The sequence below is a fragment of the Neodiprion virginianus genome, chromosome 6, assembly GCF_021901495.1.
Source record: "Neodiprion virginianus isolate iyNeoVirg1 chromosome 6, iyNeoVirg1.1, whole genome shotgun sequence".
Taxonomy (NCBI): Eukaryota; Metazoa; Arthropoda; class Insecta; order Hymenoptera; family Diprionidae; genus Neodiprion; species Neodiprion virginianus.
This window is the reverse complement of record NC_060882.1, coordinates 5222964-5243321: the sequence shown is the minus strand read 5'-3', so window position 1 is coordinate 5243321 and position 20358 is coordinate 5222964. Positions and strand designations below refer to the sequence as shown.

Sequence of the window (20358 nt, the reverse complement as noted above, 5' to 3'; positions counted from 1 at the left end):
GCAAACTGGAGGACGAAACAAGGGAGGGGGTAGACGGATGAGAGGGAGGGGGAATCATGAGAATGGAATTGAAATTGCTTCGAGATATAATTTCGACCCCGTATTATACGTAATATAGGTATTATATACGTGCGTATGTGCACGTATACTGGCGGCGGATCTAACATTAAATATTATCGCTTCGAGTGTTATCACCTTATCAATATAGTCCGTGTCTATATATAGTTACGCATTACACACGCATGCGTATACTGTGCATATAAATATTGTATAGGGAGGGAGGGAGGAGCGCGTGCGTTACCCGTTTTCACACGTGTCCCAAATATCACACGAGGGGCCAACCTTTGCATCTCTTTCGATTCGTTTGCGCAACATATACGCATATACAGGTATACAGGTGTACGTATGTATGTATAACACGCGTTATATGCTGCACAGGGCAAATTGAAATCACCGTTTTTGCCCACGTTTCATTTGACAACGTCGAATTTGATCATCGATTTTTCTCTCTCTCTCTCTCTTTGTTTCCTTTTGAATCTTCCCACCCGCGAATGTTTCGAAACAAGCAGAGACGGTTAATCGTAACAGGTATCCATACGAGTATGAATTGAGAAACGTAGTCGTTAAATTGGATGTTTGAAAGTTTCCAATACTCGCGAATGCTGATTGTTTAAAACATATTTCAACTTAAATACGAGTTATCATTATCGCGAGTTTTCGCATATACGCTGTACACATAATTATAGATATGTTACGGGTGAATAATCGTCGCAAGTTAATTATACGCATGCGATATCTCTTATGTACAACTAATAATATCAAGAGGAAGCAATTGGCGTCGTACAAGCGCGTGTCCGCCGGTGTAAGCAGTTTATACTACGTGACGAATGGCACGCGGTAAGTAATACTTGTATTATTTCATCCAACCGGCATCAACCTCGGAGTCTGATTGTAAGTTGCATTCAGCCAGCGAACGAAGTCGATAATTCGCATAGTAATAAAGATGAACGCGACGACAAAACCTGTACGCGTGCTTGTTATTATTATCATCACATGCACATGCGCACGCATGCATATACTTAGTTTATCCACCTACGACAAACACATGTTCGTTAATATAATTAAGCGTATGCACATGCACGTAGGTACATTTTTCTCTGAGGCACGATTCATCGTCAGCTGGCTAGCGCGTATTAATGTTGAACGCGACATGGGAAGCAATGCCATGATGGTGGGGACTGGAGACGAAGAAGGAAAAAAGTAAAAGAGAAAAAAATTCAAGATCAATCAAACGTATGCTGCCGATCGTGTTCATTGCCATTATATCTTACATTATACGTACAATATATGTACATGTATTTACGCATCGTTTAGGAATTGTGTGTTTATTGACGAGTTGCGATAGATAATAACTTGAAAACCGGAAACGATAATTGCGCTCGCTGAGGAGCGACGGAAGAGCGTGTGAGAAGAGAAGAGAAGAAAAAAAAATAAATAAATTAAAAAATACAAAGCTAACGCGAAAAAGAAAAAGATTAAAAAAAAAAAAAAACACTGAGCAGTCATAATACACGTATCGGTATTATATGTATACGTGTGATATGGTATACGCATGTGCATACATACATATAAATAGATACACGCAAGCACGCTCGCGTAGCGCGCAAGCACGGCGTATGCAAGGTCTATGGTCCAACGACAGTTTGTATGCCGCAACAAACAAGACGAGAAACATACAATTTTATATAAACAAAATAAACACATATAGTTGCGTATCGCCGAGCAAAAGTCGGCAAGTAAAATTCAAACGTATGCGTGTACGTGCGTATGTGTACCTATTAAAAATTTCGGTATATAAAAATGTCTCCCGTCTTATTTTTCGAAAAATGTCGTGTATCGTCACAAAGCGTGTACGAATATTGATGCGAAAATTTGTTTAGTGTCAGGAAATAATGAGAGATAAATTACTACACAACGTTGGCGAAGTGGAACGACATAATATGTCGTTGAATCGCGTGACGTCCTAGTGCTGACGAACGTCACGTTGTTTCACGTTGACACGTCCGAAACCGGATGCGGAAGCGGAACCGGAACCGGAAGTGCGTATAGGTATATCGTACGTTTACGCGCGTATGACATATACGGTCGAAGCCCGAACAAAAATACCGAGCGACTAGCAGCTGGTAGGTTTTTTGTTTCTTAATACACGGATGATACGTAGAAAATAAAAAAGAAAAAATACAGTAAAAAAGGGCAGAAGTTGTTGTAAATTTTAATTTCGACGTAAAACGAATCCATTGCGAAAAGTGATACTCTCGAGCGATATATTATCCCGGTTTTAGTCTGTCCTCTGTTTTAACAATTCACCAGTTGTACGCGTACATTATACACACGTGTTATGGAAATTCGATAATGAAATATAACTAGAATAACAATAACTTCGATGCAACTCTACATTTGAAGATCAAGACAGACAATCATTTCATTATATTTATTCACCTACACATTGTTGCGACATCCGCCGATCATCATCATAATCATCATCATCTTTCAACGAACAATAACAATTATTTCAAGCTCAAGGTTGCGAAGCGGTGGCGGTATAAACTTTTCATGCAAAACACCGCGTCTCGTCGTATAAATTTATTATTCTTATTCTCATCATCATTATTATCATTACATCCGGATAAACGTGGCATACATTAAACATCTTCGCCCAAGTACCGAGGCAACGGGGTAGGGAGGGAAAGATTTCAGAGGTACGTCTATACGTCTATAACATCGTGCGTTTTGCGTTTCGGTAAAGAGAGGATGGCCTCGTTCCGCCTACCGGCACAAACAATCCACCATGCATATGTGTGTGTGTGTCTGTGTTGTGTCTCGTGCCGTATGACGTCACGAACCACGAGAACAGAATGACCATCATAGTGGGACGAGGGGGGGGGGGGGGGGGGGGGGCGAGACGAGCCGGCGGGAAGGAAGGAAGGGAGAGAAGGGAGGGAAGGGAGGGAGGGAACCCATTCATAACCTGAGCAAGGACGACTCCCCCGACCGTTCGTTCGTTCGAACACGCAACCAACTACGACAGTCGAGAGCCGACGCTGTATCACATACTGACTTTGCGAAGTCGTGTGTGTGTGTGTGTGTGTGTGTGTGAGAGAGGAGAGAGTGTCGGGCGAACGCGATACGAACGTCACACAAGCGAACCCGTGGATCTGTAGGAGCGATCCTTACAGAGGTTGACGATTTCCTTGTTGTTCTTCGTAATGTTTTAACAATCGTAGATGCGCAGTCGCGTAATTGCTGCGTCGGTTAGACCGCGGTCCAACGATTTGCAATTGCAGATTAGCTCGTGTTGTATGGAAAATTATGAGAAAACAGAATGACAAGAGAGGAAAAACAGATGCGTTTAACGATATCTAGGCAGCAGTGGGTATTTGTCACGGAATATTACGCCCATCCATCGATCCATCCATCCATCCATTCAACCATTCGACTATCCATGCATGCTTGCAATGTGGATATGTATGTACAACTACGGCGCACAACAAAACTCAACGTAACACGTGGCGTCGCGACGCACGCCTCACGATCTAGGATATTATAATTAGACAGACTAAGGATGTATGTATGTATGTGCATACGTATGCCAGCTACATCGAAACGCGTATCATAGCTCAGGAAAATCGGGGCATCTGGCTTACAAGCCGTTTAAAGCTCCGCAGTGGGAGAAGAAAAATAATACCCAACGAGGCCGCTGTACATGTAAATGATATACCATGTCGAGGAAAAAATGTACGATATACGAGTGAATTTTCGTTCTTTTTCACCGATATTCGTTCAAAGAAGTTTCTCGAGCATTTGTAAAGCCGGCGAGAAATGATATTCCTAGGCGTCATGTAACAATGACCGATTACCGTGACGCTCCTAACGCGTGTACAATAAAATTTTAAGATTTGTTTCCGACAAGGTACACACGGAGAGCTATAAACATTCTTTTTACAAGCGGCATTGGTCGCTGCCGACGTGGCAGATCACAGCCGCAACTACTGTGCGCAAGCAACGAGCCGTATCCTGCTAAACTGTTAAGAAGGAAGTGGCTGATTGGTGGTTGCCCCGCGTTCTAGCGTTGCCATTGCTGGCTCGGCTACCCTGTCCGTTGGGCGACTGACTGACTGACTGACTGACTGACTGACTTACTGACTGACCGACTGGCTCAATCTCAACGCTTTTATGCACCTATTTTATGCGCATCTACGCACCTATATACGAATATCTACGTGATTCAGATCCGTAACACGACCTGTAGATCTGGAATCAGGAAAAAGTTTTACAGAAATTCGTACCTCTCAAATTAAACGCTCGATCTTTCACTATATTTTAATAGAATTATTACTATTACTTCACTTTTAAAAATACTAGATTTGTTTCGGTGCACCTTTGGAGACATCGAATTTTAAATACCTTATACCTGCAACTCCGTTAATAATTGTCGCGGAAACGTACAGATTTACGTATCTCGCTGACGATGGTTCGTCCATGTTCAAAAATACAGCATTGGTATTTTTTTAGTCTACCAGTGAAGCGCAGATTTTAATAGGAATTTATTATATTCTTAGTGAATGAGGGTAGCTGACCTAGCGTTCAGGGAATGTTATTTATAATAAGCTGGCGGTATAGATTGCACTGTTTCGCAATTTCGTGTCATTCTCGGTTGATATAAACGTCGGATTCTCGTCCGACGAGAGAAATTATTCGAAGTATATCAACAAAAATTTCACGGAAGTGATGTATGTAGGACAATGAATGTGAGGCATTTACGATAAAGTCCACATTTTAAGAGAAAACAATTAAAAACATATTTCAACTCACCGGAATTTTACTGCTTCTTAGAAAATCTAAAAGAGCTTCCAGAGCTCCCAAGGTCGAAGCCTGGACGTAGACGCCTCGTTCGGCGAGTTTTATGTGTCCTAAAGCACTGGTGAGTTCCCTGGCGGTTTCTTCTCGCAATAATTCAACTTCATCTGGTTTTTGCGCAACTTGGAGATTCAGACCTGAGCAGAAATTCGCGAGAAAATTATTTTTCGGAATGCATAAATTATTTTGTAAATTTAATCACACAGATTTATAAACAATTTTACCTGCTATTGCTTTTTCTAGATCCTTAGCAGCTATTTTTACTCCTTGAGCTGCTTTTATTTCCCTGTACTCGATGTAGGCATTCTAAAATAATGAAAAAAAAAACAAACAATAGAGACAAGTAGACTACTAAATATGAATTTCGAAATTTCCCGACTTTTGCAACTTCTTACCTTCACTCTGAGTTCTTTCAGGGGTTGTGGCATGAGTAGAGACCTGATTTGCGTCACGATTGGTCCGTCTGTACCGGCGACTATCATAGTATCTCCCTCCCGCAACGTGCCGTTTACAAGAATGCAATCGATCGTTGTCCCGAGACCAGGGAGAGCCTTAACCTCAAGAACGGTTGCCTGCAGCTCTTCGCTGAACATCAGTCGCTTGGCCAGAGGTCCTTGACAGGCGTCGACCACTAGCCCGAGAAGATTACCCATCCCTTCGCCTGTGGATATTGTAAAATTGTGAACGTTAATAAAAAATATTTGAAACTCGGTTCCAATTATTGAAATATATATTTCACTATACGTAAACTTAATTAAACGACTCAAAACTTAAGTTCGGTATTACATATTACCCGTTACGGCACTGGTTGGCACTAAAGAGATGTAACTCCGAGGATCTGGATTCTCATAGAATAATGCTGCGTTTAAAGCCTGCTCTGCGAACTGAACGACCACTTCCTTCGCCCTTGTTTCAAATTCTCGTTGTGTATTGGGCGCCTGATTTTTTATAACGTCTTGCACATCCTTTCGACTCATTGTTTGCCAATCGTATAATCTGATGATGAAAAAGTCACGTAATGTTAGGCAGAGATTTCATAGCGGTTTGGAAAGTTTGATCGAATTGAATAGGAAGAATCAAGGCAATTTCTATGATTCAAATAACTTCTGATCTATGCATTGTTTACCTGTCTATTTTGTTGAGAGCAACAACGAACGGGCACTTCTTTGCTTTGAGCAAATTAATACTTTCAATTGTTTGCGGTTCCAGTCCGTGCATTATATCAACGACCAAGATGGCGATATCACAGAGTGATGATCCTCTGTTCCTCAAATTACTAAACGATTCATGCCCAGGTGTGTCTATAATCAGAAGACCGGGAATCTTGAATTTTTTGTCTGCAAACTAAAATACAGAAATTTCGTTAATACATTTCATAAGAATACCTTTCCGTAAGATAAAAATCAAAACTCTCATTGACAATCCGTTAAAATTCATGGTACTGAAAAAACTTACGCCTTTGACATATTTCGTAGATTCTTGAATGGCTTCTATCGGTACGTTGGTTGCACCAATTTGTTGAGTAATACCACCTGCCTCCCCGTCTTGAACATTTGTTCTCCTAAGTTTATCGAGAATTTTCGTTTTCCCAGTATCTACATGCCCCAGTACGCATACCACAGCTGCTCGAAGGTTGTCTAGGGTTTTTTTCTTTTCTGCTTCAATTCTGCGAGTTTGTATCCTGTTTCTGGCACGTTCTTTTTTACGTTCGGCATCAGTCTTTTTGTCATCAGGTTCACTGTCATCGTCAGATTCAGATTGTGTTTCAGATTCGCTACCGCTAACAGTCTCAGATTCACTTGCAGACGATTCCTTCTTGCCCGGTGACTGCTGGGACTTGGCTATTTGTTGCGCTGTTGGTTTTTCCGGTTTCGACGTTTCCTCAAATTGATCTTCAATAACAAAAAATGAAATTAAAGAAACTGTGAAATAACGTGTCTGTGAAGTTTAGAATATGGAAAAATGAACTAAAACAAGCGTAAGATACCTTCTTCCTGCTCCTCTTCTGTAGATTCAGCATCCCAAGAGTCCTTAACCTCAGCTTCTTTTTTAGGCTCTTCTGGCAACTGCTGATCTACTATTTCCACTTGCACTTGATCTGGATTTTCGACGCTCTCTGATTTTTTTTCTTCATCTTTCTCTTTTTCTTCGGTACTCAGCTGTTGCTTCACCTTGCTGGGTCTCACTCGGGTACCTAGATATTGAATATTGTTTAAATTAAGTACTCTACATTCAGGGGGTTCGAATATTCAAAAGCATTAGAATATTTGCTCACCTGGCCGTGCTTTCTTTTCACCAACATCTGGCAGATCTACACCTTTTGCTTTCAGAGCATCAATCATCGCCTGCGCTCTTGCCCTGTCTAATTTCTGCTTGCTTGTTAGAAGTTTTCCTTCTGCCTTCAACCGTTCTTTTCTTTGTTTCTCCTTTAGTTTCTTCTTCTCCTTCCTCTCTTGTTCCAACTGTAATTGTTCTAATCTCGCTTTTTCCCGCATTTCTTCTTCCCTAATTCTCTCTTCTTCTTCACGTCTCAATTTTTCTTCATCCTCTTTGAGTTTTTTCAAAGCTTCTTGCATTGCAGCAATAGTTTTCTTGCCAGGACCTTTCCCTTTGTCTGTAAACAAATATAATGTAAGCAGAAGTTACAATAACAAGATAAACCAGTAAATGCATACAAGAAGAAATATGAGACACAAGCTTTGTAACTATTACAGAAACTATATTGTAGTCAGTAATACCTTTGTCTTTTGGATCTTCTTTGGCACCTTTTTTCTTTTTCTTCTTATTATCTTCTTCACCACCATCATCGTCACCTTCAACTAAATCCGTTTCTTTTTCTGTACGATCAACCTTTTCTTCAGTCGGTTTGGGTATCACTTCAACCGTCGTTTTGTTTTCTTGTGACAAAGTGACACCTTCGGATTTTTTAACCGCTTCCTGTAATGTAAAGTAATTGATAGATTAAACCGTTTCGAAAAATCAAGTACTCTTAAATGCAATTTGGGATTACTCACAGCTTTTTTCTGGGCTAACTTCTTTTGCCTTTCTCGTTCTTTCTTTTCCTTTTTTTTCTGAGCAGCCGTTTTCACAGTTCCACCTTCTCCTTCATTCTCATTAAGCTCATCTTCCTTATTTTCATATTTTTCTTCGATATCTTTCTTCGATATATTCGTTGTTTGAAGTTTTTCCGTTACAGTTTCTACAATTGCCGACTCTTTCTTTTGTCCAGAATATTCAAGCTCTAATTCAGCCAGCACTTTCTCAATGTCTTCTTCGCTGTCGTTACGTTTCTTTTTACCTATCGAATATCGGAAAAATTCTGGATTGCTGATAAAAATCGTAAAACTAAGGCTTTATTAAGATACCTTATTGAACAATTGAGTAAATACCTTTTTTTCCTTTTTTTCCTTGAGGCTCTTGTTTCTTTTGTTGTTGTTGCAGCTTAGTATTCTTCACGCTAACAGCTTCCTCAGAATCATCGTCGCTCAGGTGTATATCCTCCTCATCGTCATCATTATCATCATCATCATCGCCTTCCATTTGCAGAAGAGCAAAGCCAGCTTTAGCTGGAACTAGAGTCAAAAATAAAGTTGCAATCAGCGTTTGGGTACAAAGCAAGTCCAGAATTGTTTGAACTAATTGAATGCCTTGCCTTTTGCCTTTGCTTTAGCCACAACTTTTGGCTTTTCCATTTCAAAATCATCATCTGAATCTTGTGATTTTTTTCCTTTTTTAGGTTTTCCCTTCGCCCTAGGTTTTTCATCTTCGGACTCATCAGTAGACTCATCCCTCTTTTTTTCATTAAACTTCTCAGAACTTGCATCAGTTCCCTGTTTCTTTTTCTTATCTTTTCCTTTGACCTTTGCTTTCACAGGCTCTTCGATGGTTTGATCTTCTACGTCGACATCACTGTCCCTGCAAATTCAGAGAACAAATAATACCACTGCATCTTAGGACATGATGAACTGTATCGTAGGATGAATGTTTACAGAGTAAATAGTGAGAAATAAATAGATTGAATTGTAAAATTGAATTTTATTCAATTCCACAGGAAGTATCGACTGCTCGAGAAGGTTTGCAAAGGAAATAGAAATCCAGTATTCATTGCAGACATAAATAGGTTTGTGTTGCTGTTAGCATCTAACATAACCTATGCAACGAAGTTAACATATGTTTCTTGATTGGTTAGAGAAAGTTTGACCATTGGTTATGGGAATAATTTTTGACACAAGTCATTTCTTACGATAAGTGGCATTAGAAATTAAATAATAAAAGAGAAAGATCTAAGTGGTCGACCTTCAAGGCACAAGAAATGCTGCAATCTGTCTGAAAATAAACTCACATCTCCTCCTCCTTGCCAGCTCGTTTTCCTTTCTTTGCTTTACCCATCTTGATCTCGTTCGCACTGTTTGACAATCTTTTTACGCTTGCTGATATATTTGTCTGAATTCACGGGTTTTTGCAACATGAAAATAAAATTTTCCTTCCGTAAAAAACGGCACAGGCACCGGTTTTTTCTTCGAAGACGAACGTGACCGTAACAGAGAGAAACCTCACGGGTACGAAGGTAACCGATTTTCGACCACATGGGCAGCGCTTTGATCGTGCTATCGCACCTATCGGATACAGTCGCATACACACAATCGTTGAAGCCAACTTCAGATGGACTATCGATCGGTGCGCATGGCGCCATTTTTGAACTTAAAATGATTAGAAGAGCATCGCATGACGCGATATCAAAGCGTTTCAAAAGTTAGCTTGATACTTTTATAAGCTATATTCGAAAATTATTCCGGGCTGTGTCAATGCGACTGATTAAAGAATGGCAGAGAAAAAAAATGATTTTACGCCGCTGTAAAACGAAACTAAGTCATTCATTCGTTTACTTGTCGTTCTGAAGAAACTTTCATCAATCCGTGCATTGCACGATAATTTGATTTATTCACTTTAGTTTAACGATAAAACAAAAAAAAAAAAAAATTTCGGGGATTTCAGTTGTTAGCCGTTCTCAATTTTTAACAAAAGCATTCGTATTTTTATACTACAATCCGATAACTTATGCCCGTCCATTGCGAGGTGCCATGTCTGCTAAACTAATGCCAGAATTCGTTGAACTAGAACTTCTTCTGGATTCGTCTGTGGATACAGAAATTACTTCTAGTCTGCTGGTATTGTCCTGAAACGTAATAAAGGCAATCATATAAAGTTTGCATGTGAAATCTGCTTATGTAGAAATATAATTCTCATAAAAATTCCGATTATATAGCTCGTAAATTTTATAATTTTTACACATTGTCAAGACATTCAAATTACCTGCGATTGTCTGGCCTTAATCCATTTCACCGTGTACACAGATCCTGCTGCGAGAAGTCCTGCCAAGATTAGTACTCCAGATACTATACCAGCAGTTGCACTGGCAGTTAGATTTTCTATAGTTACAAAAAAAATTATTATAGATTAACGCATTCTTTTAAAACAGCGTATGTCATAGTTACTAATGATTAAAAAAATAAAATCATCTTCGGCTGAAAAGATGACTTTTCCTAAAACTGATATTTATAAACATTACTAAATAAGACCTGCACCTTCTCCAGCAGCGTTTTGTGATGATGATTCTGTAGTTGATACGACGATCGTGTCAAATACTTCGCTATTGTTTATCGAAACTTCTAGACGAGCAGCACAAGTCCAAGTGCCTAAGTGCTTAGGCAATATCCTATCGACTTTCAATCCACAGCCACCTAATCGCAAGCCATCGCCATAAAATGAATAATGTGCGTTTCCAAGTAACAATGGACTGTAAATAATGCACAGATATAATTACATCACTCGTGCTTGTTACAAATAGTCTGACGCCCGTTTGATCACGTATTATTTCTTACTTATTTTCAGATATTTCATCACTTATATGAATTCCGGTACCATCAGGCATGAGGAATCTACAATAACTGATAGAAATTTTTTCGGGAACAGTCCTGCATTCTAAGGTCAAAGTTCGTTGATTTATAGTACTGATGTGACGATTCTTTGCTGCCAGAGGTGTCTCTGAAATTTAAACTTCAAAATTATGCATGTTTTGATTGCTTTGTCGAAAGCATAATATTCAGATTTTTCAAGTTAATCTTACCTGAAACCGCAACATCAATAGTGGATATTAGTTCAAACCCAGGTGTACTAGGACCCATGTGACATGTCCACTGTCCCTCGTGTTTAACTTCTGCAGTCTTTATCTCCATACCACATTGCCCTTTCCCGAATCCGTTACCAATATACCTGTGAAAAAGTTAAATTTTAGTTAAAGTTAAAATATCGCAGTGGTATAGATTAATACTTGTATGGTAGGTCTTCTTGCTGCAGTGATTGGGTCGGTGTGAAAATTTCGCCATCTGGTCCGAGGAACCAACAGTAACTTATTGGGACATTAGCTTCACATCTGAGCTGTAATTTGCCATGTACGTAAGTAGCTGTTGCTTCTGTTGGTAAAGCTTCGCCTAAAAACAATTTTGTTTCACTGATATCTTTATTTACATAATTGTGTCGTCAGTTCCCATTCTCCAATTTACCTCTAATAACTGCAGCACGATTAGTACCACTTGATATCTGAACGTAGGTACCAAATGGGACTTCATCCTTAACACCAACAGAGCACTGCCATTGCCCATAATCCTCCTGCGTGGGCGTTTCAATTGTTATACCGCACTCGCCATTCTTGAGTCCTGCTCCATAGTACCCGTACCTTCCGCTGTGTAAGCCCTCACTCAATTGATAGCCTGTCTGAAAGTCACGTTTATAAACTTTCACAAATCAGTATTCAACAACCAAAATATCAAATATTTCCAAAATTAATAGCAGCCCAACGAAGCAAGTCGTATCGTGTCCATTCGTTCTTTTGGTGAAATTCTATGTATTGTCGCAAGCGGTAATAAATACCTGTGTGCTGTCAGGTCGTACAAATCGACAAAACTCCAATTCCTTTTCACTATCCCTAAGGTTGCAGTAAGCATTTATGGTATTGGAATCATGATGTATTACATATCCAACTGCAAGCTGGTCTTCTACAGGGTATAACATAGTGTTAGAAAATTTTTCAGTAACAAGACGCTACTTGACAAATGTGTATGTTCCGAGACTTACGGTAAACATTTAGTTCCACCTTAGCAGGTATTTCCTGCAATTGACCAACTACTCCTGTTGTTGCCTTCCAGTTGCCCCGAATGGCAGCGGTAGGTTGCTGTAGTTCAACTTTACACTCCCCACCTACGAGGAGAGTCACTTCAGAATGAGGTTGGTCAACCTGTACCCACAATCAGATTCATGTAATTAAGTCCGGTTAAAATTAAAAATAAAAATTTTTCTCGGTCATAAAGAAATAATATAACTTACCGAGCAATACTTGGTGTTTTCTTTAAGCATCAGAGTGTATTCTAAGCCACTTTCGATATCATAACTTTTCTCTGACTCGCTCACTTTATCTAAAATTAATGACACAACAACGCTCAGTTATTTTTATTCTGGTTATTACGATCGATTACTTTCCATAATCACTTGGTTCAGCTAATTCAAAGTTTCTGCATATAAGTTACTTACCTAAGACCTCGACGAACGTTGCATCTACAAGCGTATGACTAGCATTTTTAGCAGTAAGTCTCCACCTTCCTGTATCATCTTTCGATACACTTCGTGCTCTAACGCCACATTCCCCATTCTCTGTCCAGTAGTTTATTCTGTTCGAACTGTCAGATTCTCCGCTCTCGAGGTTAAAGCTTGTTAATAACGGTGTCTTTACATAGCACGACACCGTGTTAGGTAATGCACTTGTCAGCCGAAGCTGAAGATCTTCTCCTTCTCGAATTTTCAAATCCAGCGGTAAGATACGCCTTAGATCTGATGCTAGTATAATTACGCTTAAAGTTAGTGATTGCAACATATAATATATTTGATTTATGATTGAAAATTATTTTTATCGCAAAAAAAAAAAATGTATAATCCGTATTTGTGTGGCAATATATATTTAATCTGTCATGTAAGTGTGATACGTAACGCAAAATTCATATTTTACAATTGCTGATACCTTAATATACGTAATTACCTATCACAGAAGTAAAAACGGCAAAGCCAAGACTTAGCGTTAGGTAGTTTTTAGAAACCATTGATGCTGGTCGTGCCATTTCCAACGCAATGCTGAGTAGAAAATGCATCAATTATGTACTCGTTTACCGTACCCAACTTTTAATCTACACAATGTCCTATATTTATCAGTTACACAAGAACAATGTATCAAAAGAACAGACATGCCAACCTCATCCTAGCTTTCAAACGTGTAGTAATCTTTAGACATACCGGGTAAATCACTTTTATTTCATCGAGAATGAAGTGAAAATTACACAGATTTCAAAACTAATCAAAACGTAAGCAAACGGACTCAGGAAAAGAAAGTTTTGAGTGTAGTAGTTCCTAGCAGAAGTAAGCTGAATCCAATTTTCGATGCTAAAAGAAAGAAAATATCATTAGTTTCAAACATATGCTCAAGGAACTTGGATACATGTCGATACATTAGTTTTTTATCGCGTAGAAGAACGTTTACCTGAACTCAGGCTGAATGTATCGGAAATTTCAGAACTGTAAGATTCTAGTCTTCCAGCACAAACCCATGTCCCTATATCAACATCTTCAACTTCAGAGATTGCAAGGCCACATGTTCCTCGGGCAGGAGTTCCGGTCAGGCTGGAATAATGAACCAATGTAATCGAATGTATTCTACTACAAAACCAGTGTGTGCTGTTTGAAAACAGTTTATATTTCATAGTATAAATTAGGTATACGATTAACACCTAGTATCTTTTTAAAACGTGAGAATCGATAGATCAATATTAAAAGATTTACTCTACAACGCTCAATACAAGTACAAGTAGATAAGAACATGTGAGATCAATCTGCAGACATCGCATTACTGTGATGATACTGTTGATGTAAATGTGTCACTTACATTCAAACTAAGCCAGATAAGATTAAAATTCATTTTCTGAAGATAATTCGTATAATCAATTTTTTATTAATTGGAGACTCACCTATATCTAGAGTCGCTATCAGCATACAGAGCATTGATGCCAACACCGTCAGGCCTAATAAAACGACAGTAGGACAATGCTTTTGTGGTATTCAAAACAGTACACACAACAACTGCATTACCATCACTTTCTTCAATAGATGTAGCTGCCAAAGCGCTTGCTGCAAGGTTTTAAAAGTAGCAAATTATTATTTAAATTAAAACAGAAGGTGAAGATCTGCAAATAATATTATGCACTGATTAGCAAAGTAACATTTCTAATAGAAGTTTCATCACACTAGATAACTAGTGTATGATTCAAATACTTACATGTTATCTTAACGGTGATATCGACACTGAGATCTGTCGGTTGCCCAGTAATACCCATGTTACATGTCCAAGTCCCAGTATCATTATATGTTGAATATGTAAAAGTGATTGCACACGAACCAAGGGACAAGCCATTTCCAGAATAAACCCATAACCCATTATCAGATGCATCAGGGACAGCTGCGTAATAAGAACCATTCGGATGCTTGAACCAGCAATAGTTCAGACTTGTTAAAGCACTACAGGTCAATGTTAAAGACTCGTTGTAAACACTGTATGCCGTGTACGACTCCGAAACCGAGATCGACGTAGTCGAAGAGCTCGAGGCTAGAAATAAATGGGAAAATTCTTGTTACAGCATACAATGATTTGCTTACACACTCTATAAAATGTTGTGTACTTATTGTTTCATAAATGAACAATAATTATTCACAAAGATCTGAATATCAAAGGAGGTAATGTATACAATTTCGAAAGATTGAATTGATTCTAAAAATTAGTTCACCAATTATCTATGTATTGAGGATGTTGTGGAAAAGATTATCAGTATCAATATGTGGTCGTACATCGGGTGGTATCGTTTTCAGTTTCATCCGCTGTAACTGAAATATATCCTATTCTCAAGTCACTTGCGGTGCCGGTATAACACGTCCAAGTTCCATAATCATTGCTGGATAACTCCAAGATAGTCAAACCACACGTGTACAACCCGTCAGGATCGTAATAAGGTGCATACTTTTCATTACCTACACCAATTACCATAGAGACACCGGTACCGTCTGGGGATACAAACCGACAGACCTGAAATAGGACATTTCAAATATGACAAGGTCCTTTTCACGTGCTAAAAACAGGAAATACTTTGCACAGATGAAGATTGATTTCTTTTTACCTCGCTTTCCACTCCATCAACTCTGCAATACAGATCAATTGCTCCACTGATAACTTCATTCTCAGAAGATGCAGCATAGATGTATGAGATTGCTACATAAGAATTCATTAGTCAATAAATTTTCATCCAGAGTGTTGTGCTTCAAGCTATACAAGATTTTCTACAGTGTTTTAAAGGCATTACCCGCAACATCCAAGTCAATCTCTTCCGTTATCTCAGTAGCAAACCCCTTTAATCCTGTAGAAGCTATCCAAGTTCCATTATGTTGAGTGGTAACCATCGATAAATTGAAGCTGCAACGACCAGCCACTACTTGTTCGATTTCTCCCTAAATTACATTAGGAATGTTGTTTAGTTTCTGTTTGAAACTATAATTAAAGGTCAATGCATGAAACGTCGATATAGCAGTAACAATTTTTATAGAGTGGTCAATTAACTTATGTAAGTTATTTCACATATATTATGTATGTGCGCAAGTTATAGTTTCTTACTTGCGGATTTGTCAATTGGCAATAACTGGCATTCTGGTGACCAATATAATTGGTCAAACTTTGACCTACAGCCGAAGTAACAACCGTTGAAGTACTAGTCAGAATTGAAGAATCTAAGAAACATTTATAAATAGTTGGTTACAACGATTCTTTCCTCAATCTGAAAATTTCTAGTCATCTAACTTTAGTTTTCAAAAAACTTGTCTAATTACCTTGCGGCTTTAACAAAGTCCTGTTGTAATAATGATGGGTGGAATTTACAGCTGCTGTCAACTTCCAGTATCCCGCGCTGCTGACATCCATAATCTCTACACCACACCATGCTGTAGAAATTCATTACAATTAAAGATCAGTGCAATGCTGATTGTGAGTTTAAATTAAAGAAAATGTTCTTTTTTCATATACGATATACTTACAGTTTGAACTGGGACTCCATTGTGTAATAGTGCTGCTAACTGTGGCACCGTATTTCACTTCTACTTCCTCACTCCCAGGGGGAGTTACATAACAATTTTGAACAGTTTCTTCAATGTTTGGAAGAAATATATACACTGATCCAGTGGCGATAAGATCAATTGTACTTGATGGCCAAATGAAAGTCCTCTCTGTAACGAGATTTGAAAAATGATGACATTTCATGTTTCGATTTTATCCCCTTATTATTCAAGTATTCTAAAGTGGCATCTTTTTATTTACTATCACGCACAATACAGTGATTAGGATTATTGAGATAAGTCATTTTTTAGATCACAAAGTAAGGTACAACTAGTCTAAGATATATTTAAGCGATAGTAACAATACGAACCTTGAACTCGCAAGACGTAGTTGGCTTGGTAAGAAACACCATCTGTATCTGTTATGTTCAACAAATATGATCCGCTATCTGAGAAAGTAGTGGCATCGATGGAAAGACCACACGTTACAGTTTGATCAGAGCTGGAGACTGTGTACCTCTCATCGACCAGCGATATAAGAGTGTCATTAGGTAGCAGTTCGTATGTATCTCCACTCGGCAGTGTGACACGACAATCTTCAATTTCTGTGTTACTGATACTGTATTGGAAAGCCCTTGACTCAGAAACATCGATTTCGACGATCGTCTGGCATTGGCCTGTTTAAAAAGGACATGGAATAGTGAATACAGTAAAATTGGTCTGAGTCACTGATTTTAAGGCTTGGAATGAACAGAAATTTGAACCGAAGGTGAAGAAAATATAATAACATGTGAAACGGTGCTAACAAATAGTTTCTAAAGTTTCTAAACAATATGTTCAATTGGCTCAACGATTTTACTTTCTTAATTAATATTTTAGATTGAATTCCTACATACCAGCGACCAGGGAAACTATGAGTAATGACACTGGTAGCCACATTGTGACAATAATGGTACAATGTACCCTGAATGGTGTAGGTAACTGAATGATAACTGATCAGAGTGCAAAGTATCTTTCACAAATTTATGATTGGCACTTCATATATCTATCATTCGGTTGTCCCCACTCAGTGTTAAAATCTTAAACCTACTTCATGGACTGATATTTATCACGCACGCAACATGCCTAGTACTGTTGCCAGGTGTTAGATCATGAAGTTTTAACTATCATGTAGCATGATTCTTGATATAACTCTGTACGGCAATAAATTTTATTGTCTCGTTTACTGGTTTATTGTTGCATTCACCATCAATAGAGTGTTAGAGACTTTCCAAGTCTTTTTGCTATTGATTATGAACATGGTACTATCAGTACAGTTCACTACAATTTCAGAAAATCAAGTGATAATATGTATATAATATCATGTGTAATAGTCGTGTTAATAAAACCTGCGATAAAATACTTATTGATAGGACGGTAATCTGAAAATCACAGACAAATTATACGTGTACATTTGCTTATAAACTTATGCCAAACCTGATATAACTGTAATTTAACTATTGTCTGATTATCGTATTATCATCAATATCTAACGTGAACTTGATTATTATATTTTTGCCTTGAAATCAATTGCCTTCATCAAGATTATCGGCATATACTTTAAGATAGGCACTTCTTCCCACTAATGAGGATATCTACACTTTGAATAAAATATAATGGGTTACTTTATCAAAGCAAAAATATGGGATGTGTATTGTTATACTGAAATATTGATAATGAGAAATTATGTAACAATTTTTTATTTTTTATTTCATTTTGTGTATTTGCATACCCATTAGTTACGTCAAATGATAATGATTTCTATATTTACGATTTTAATAGTAAAAACTGAGTTCTGTGCATCAATACTTTGATCCAAAAAAAAGTATCGTGGCAACAGTTCATAGATAAGAAGCAGCAATAGACAAATCATTAGATGTTAGGAAATAGAATAAGTTATATTATGCCTTTTTGAATGTTATTGATTCGAAGATGAACATCTGGTATTAAGATTTGCCTATATTTTTCCTGTATGTCAGTTCACATAGCAAACAACACAGTTCACACCATTACAATATATTTTTTTTACATAGAAACACTATTCGTTGTTGACGTAGTTGTGGTACTGGATACAGTGCCCAATGTTGATGTCGATTCAATCTGCGTAGCAAGATTTTCCGGTTTAACGTTTGATTTTTCAGAAATAGTTAGCTTGTGACATTTACTTTTGGTTATCGGTAAATACTGAGCTATTTCATTTGGTTCTGTGAATATTACAGGTGATACCTAAGGAAAAATTATTAACAATAAACCAGTATTTACAGAAATTTTAATAATGATAATAATAGTAATAATAATAATAAGCATGACTCACTCGCAAATTTGCGACCTTGTCTTCCCTGGATGTGAATTCCCGTAAAAGGTAATCCTGGCCAAACTCATAAAAAAGTCGCGTATCGTTAATTTTCAGCATAACATTGTCCACCCGTAGGAAGTAACGTAACAATACAAAAAAACTGCTGGGCATCACACGCTGTACAACACATGAAAGAAATCATTCATATTGATGATAATTGTATGTTAGAACAATAATTATATTCAAAAGAAACTTACAATCTTCACGGAGCATACAGCGATTCCATTATCGTGAAGCTCATCTTCAAATAACGTCAGATCATGATAGAACAGTATTTTTTCTTTCTGTTTCAGCTTATTAACATCAATTTTTTCACTAGTCTCAACGACATCGAAACCTTTCATGGTACCCATGTAATCCGTTGTGAATGTCCAATCAAATGGTTTTACTTTTTCTTCCAGATATTCGCTACTTTCTGATCTATTTGTCATGGTAAATAATTATTGAATGTACTCTGTAACCAGTTGAATTTTTAAAAATGACATCAAATATAATACCTCGACTCTTTCCAAGCCTCGGCACAGGCCAGCTGAAGATTAATTTTTCCATTAGAAACTCGTTTGAGAGCATCTAAGGCATTGAATTCTATAATAGCTTTGTCCTCATACTTCAGGGTTAATATGTTGTTTGGAAATACCATGTCAGGCATATGTGGAAGGTCCAATGTTCTGTTAAACCTGCAACGTTCTCTACTCAGCACATATTTCGTTTCGCAAAATTGCTCGTATTTTGATGAATAAACAGGTAAATAAGAAAAGAACGGAATAACATATTCCATACAGCCATCTCAGTTTCAACACGAATAATCATGTTCAATCATACGGAATCTTGAGACTATGATAACTATGACGTACACACAAAACTGGCAGGAATCGGCGTCATTGTCTCCGCAGGCATTTTCGCTTCGCGAACATTTTGAATGAAGTATGTGAGATTGGGTGTACTTTAAATGCCAAGGTGGAAATAAATGTTCCTCTTCATTGACAGGGAGTCGCAGGATGTCAATGCCTCCGTGAATTTTCACCGTCGTCATATCTGTAATAAGAAGGTGAAATCCTACTTGCGGATAATGTTCCCAAAAAAATCATGATAAAATCTTTGTCGACGGGTTTCTATCATCGAGGGCGTAATCCAATCAACATTAGAAATAAGGTGTTATTTAAACAGCGTATTCGCCTTTGGCAACAACATAACCTCTCCTTTAGACTAACAGACCAATAATCGACACCGGACGACCGGTGTAAATAAAGGTCGGGTGTAAAATCTTGGTAAATAGAACACGGCATCGATCCCTTTACCTGCGACGAATTATGGAAAAATTAAAACATCCGGAAAATTAGTAAACCTCACTAAAGTTTCAGTAAACCACCGGCTTTTTCACTAACTCTCGACAGTTGACACAGTGATTTTAGTTCTTCCGTATCCCGCCATTTTCAGACAAGTTTGGCGCTGCAGACCGGCTACGCATGTGTCGCATGTGTTACATTCATGCGAATTATCACCATATATTGTTTAGAGCGATACCATCTTGACTGCACAGGGATGAATCCGTGCCGAATGTCTATGATAATTCGCGTACTATCGCTCACTGGATGTCAAATATCATGTGATCAGGTTGCTCCATTTGCCTCCAACGCAGAACGAGACTGCAGGTGGGTGCAATTAGCGAGGTTTTTCTGGAAAATAATACTACAATAACTTTGATACCAGTTCGAGTAGTTACGAAAAAATAGTATTGCATCAATTAGATTACGACTGCGTGTTCGTAACACAGACTATGCGAATATATATCCATTTATAAGCATGTATATATTTGAATTTTTGGAATTCGCACAAGATGCGCTTACCGCCAG

The 20358-nt window shown here is 38.1% G+C and overlaps 4 protein-coding genes and 1 long non-coding RNA gene across 5 annotated transcripts in view; 1 reads left to right on the top strand and 4 right to left on the bottom strand.

Moving 5' to 3' along the window:
- LOC124307539 (eukaryotic translation initiation factor 5B) overlaps nt 1-9475 on the bottom strand; it is a 55152-nt gene extending 45677 nt beyond the window's left edge. The window contains exons 1-13 of the mRNA XM_046769313.1: nt 9260-9475; nt 8570-8832; nt 8307-8489; nt 7932-8215; nt 7656-7854; nt 7193-7531; nt 6905-7111; nt 6373-6809; nt 6044-6261; nt 5711-5913; nt 5313-5578; nt 5142-5223; nt 4873-5054 (exon numbers count right to left, since the gene is read on the bottom strand). Of these exons, the coding sequence (XP_046625269.1) occupies nt 4873-5054; nt 5142-5223; nt 5313-5578; nt 5711-5913; nt 6044-6261; nt 6373-6809; nt 6905-7111; nt 7193-7531; nt 7656-7854; nt 7932-8215; nt 8307-8489; nt 8570-8832; nt 9260-9306 (2910 nt within the window). The 5' untranslated portion in view covers nt 9307-9475. The remainder of the gene's footprint in view (nt 1-4872; nt 5055-5141; nt 5224-5312; nt 5579-5710; nt 5914-6043; nt 6262-6372; nt 6810-6904; nt 7112-7192; nt 7532-7655; nt 7855-7931; nt 8216-8306; nt 8490-8569; nt 8833-9259) is intronic.
- LOC124307551 (uncharacterized) lies at nt 1304-5624 on the top strand. Its single transcript, XR_006908835.1, has 2 exons — nt 1304-2183; nt 5334-5624. It is a non-coding gene; the product is annotated as an uncharacterized LOC124307551 (long non-coding RNA).
- A 156-nt stretch (nt 9476-9631) lies between the features above and the next one.
- On the bottom strand, nt 9632-13115 carry LOC124307545 (uncharacterized). Its single transcript, XM_046769332.1, has 12 exons — nt 13007-13115; nt 12505-12807; nt 12301-12389; nt 12052-12211; nt 11848-11972; nt 11481-11691; nt 11249-11408; nt 11045-11190; nt 10800-10962; nt 10503-10714; nt 10231-10346; nt 9632-10093 (listed from the first exon to the last, which is right to left on the bottom strand). Exons 1-12 carry the CDS (start codon nt 13113-13115, stop codon nt 9974-9976), a joined length of 1914 nt encoding a protein of 637 aa, XP_046625288.1. The 3' UTR covers nt 9632-9973.
- On the bottom strand, nt 12904-17964 carry LOC124307544 (uncharacterized). Its single transcript, XM_046769330.1, has 12 exons — nt 17007-17964; nt 16482-16787; nt 16093-16281; nt 15889-15999; nt 15677-15789; nt 15369-15513; nt 15186-15277; nt 14860-15094; nt 14294-14620; nt 13986-14145; nt 13502-13641; nt 12904-13404 (listed from the first exon to the last, which is right to left on the bottom strand). The coding sequence occupies exons 1-12, from the start codon at nt 17047-17049 to the stop codon at nt 13340-13342; spliced, it is 1926 nt and encodes a 641-aa protein (XP_046625286.1). The 5' UTR covers nt 17050-17964; the 3' UTR covers nt 12904-13339.
- A 124-nt stretch (nt 17965-18088) lies between these two features.
- Nucleotides 18089-19953, bottom strand: LOC124307549 (TIP41-like protein). Its single transcript, XM_046769341.1, has 6 exons — nt 19804-19953; nt 19360-19540; nt 19003-19182; nt 18703-18925; nt 18464-18622; nt 18089-18375 (listed from the first exon to the last, which is right to left on the bottom strand). The coding sequence occupies exons 2-6, from the start codon at nt 19536-19538 to the stop codon at nt 18175-18177; spliced, it is 942 nt and encodes a 313-aa protein (XP_046625297.1). The 5' UTR covers nt 19539-19540; nt 19804-19953; the 3' UTR covers nt 18089-18174.
- Nucleotides 19954-20358: the final 405 nt, after the last annotated feature.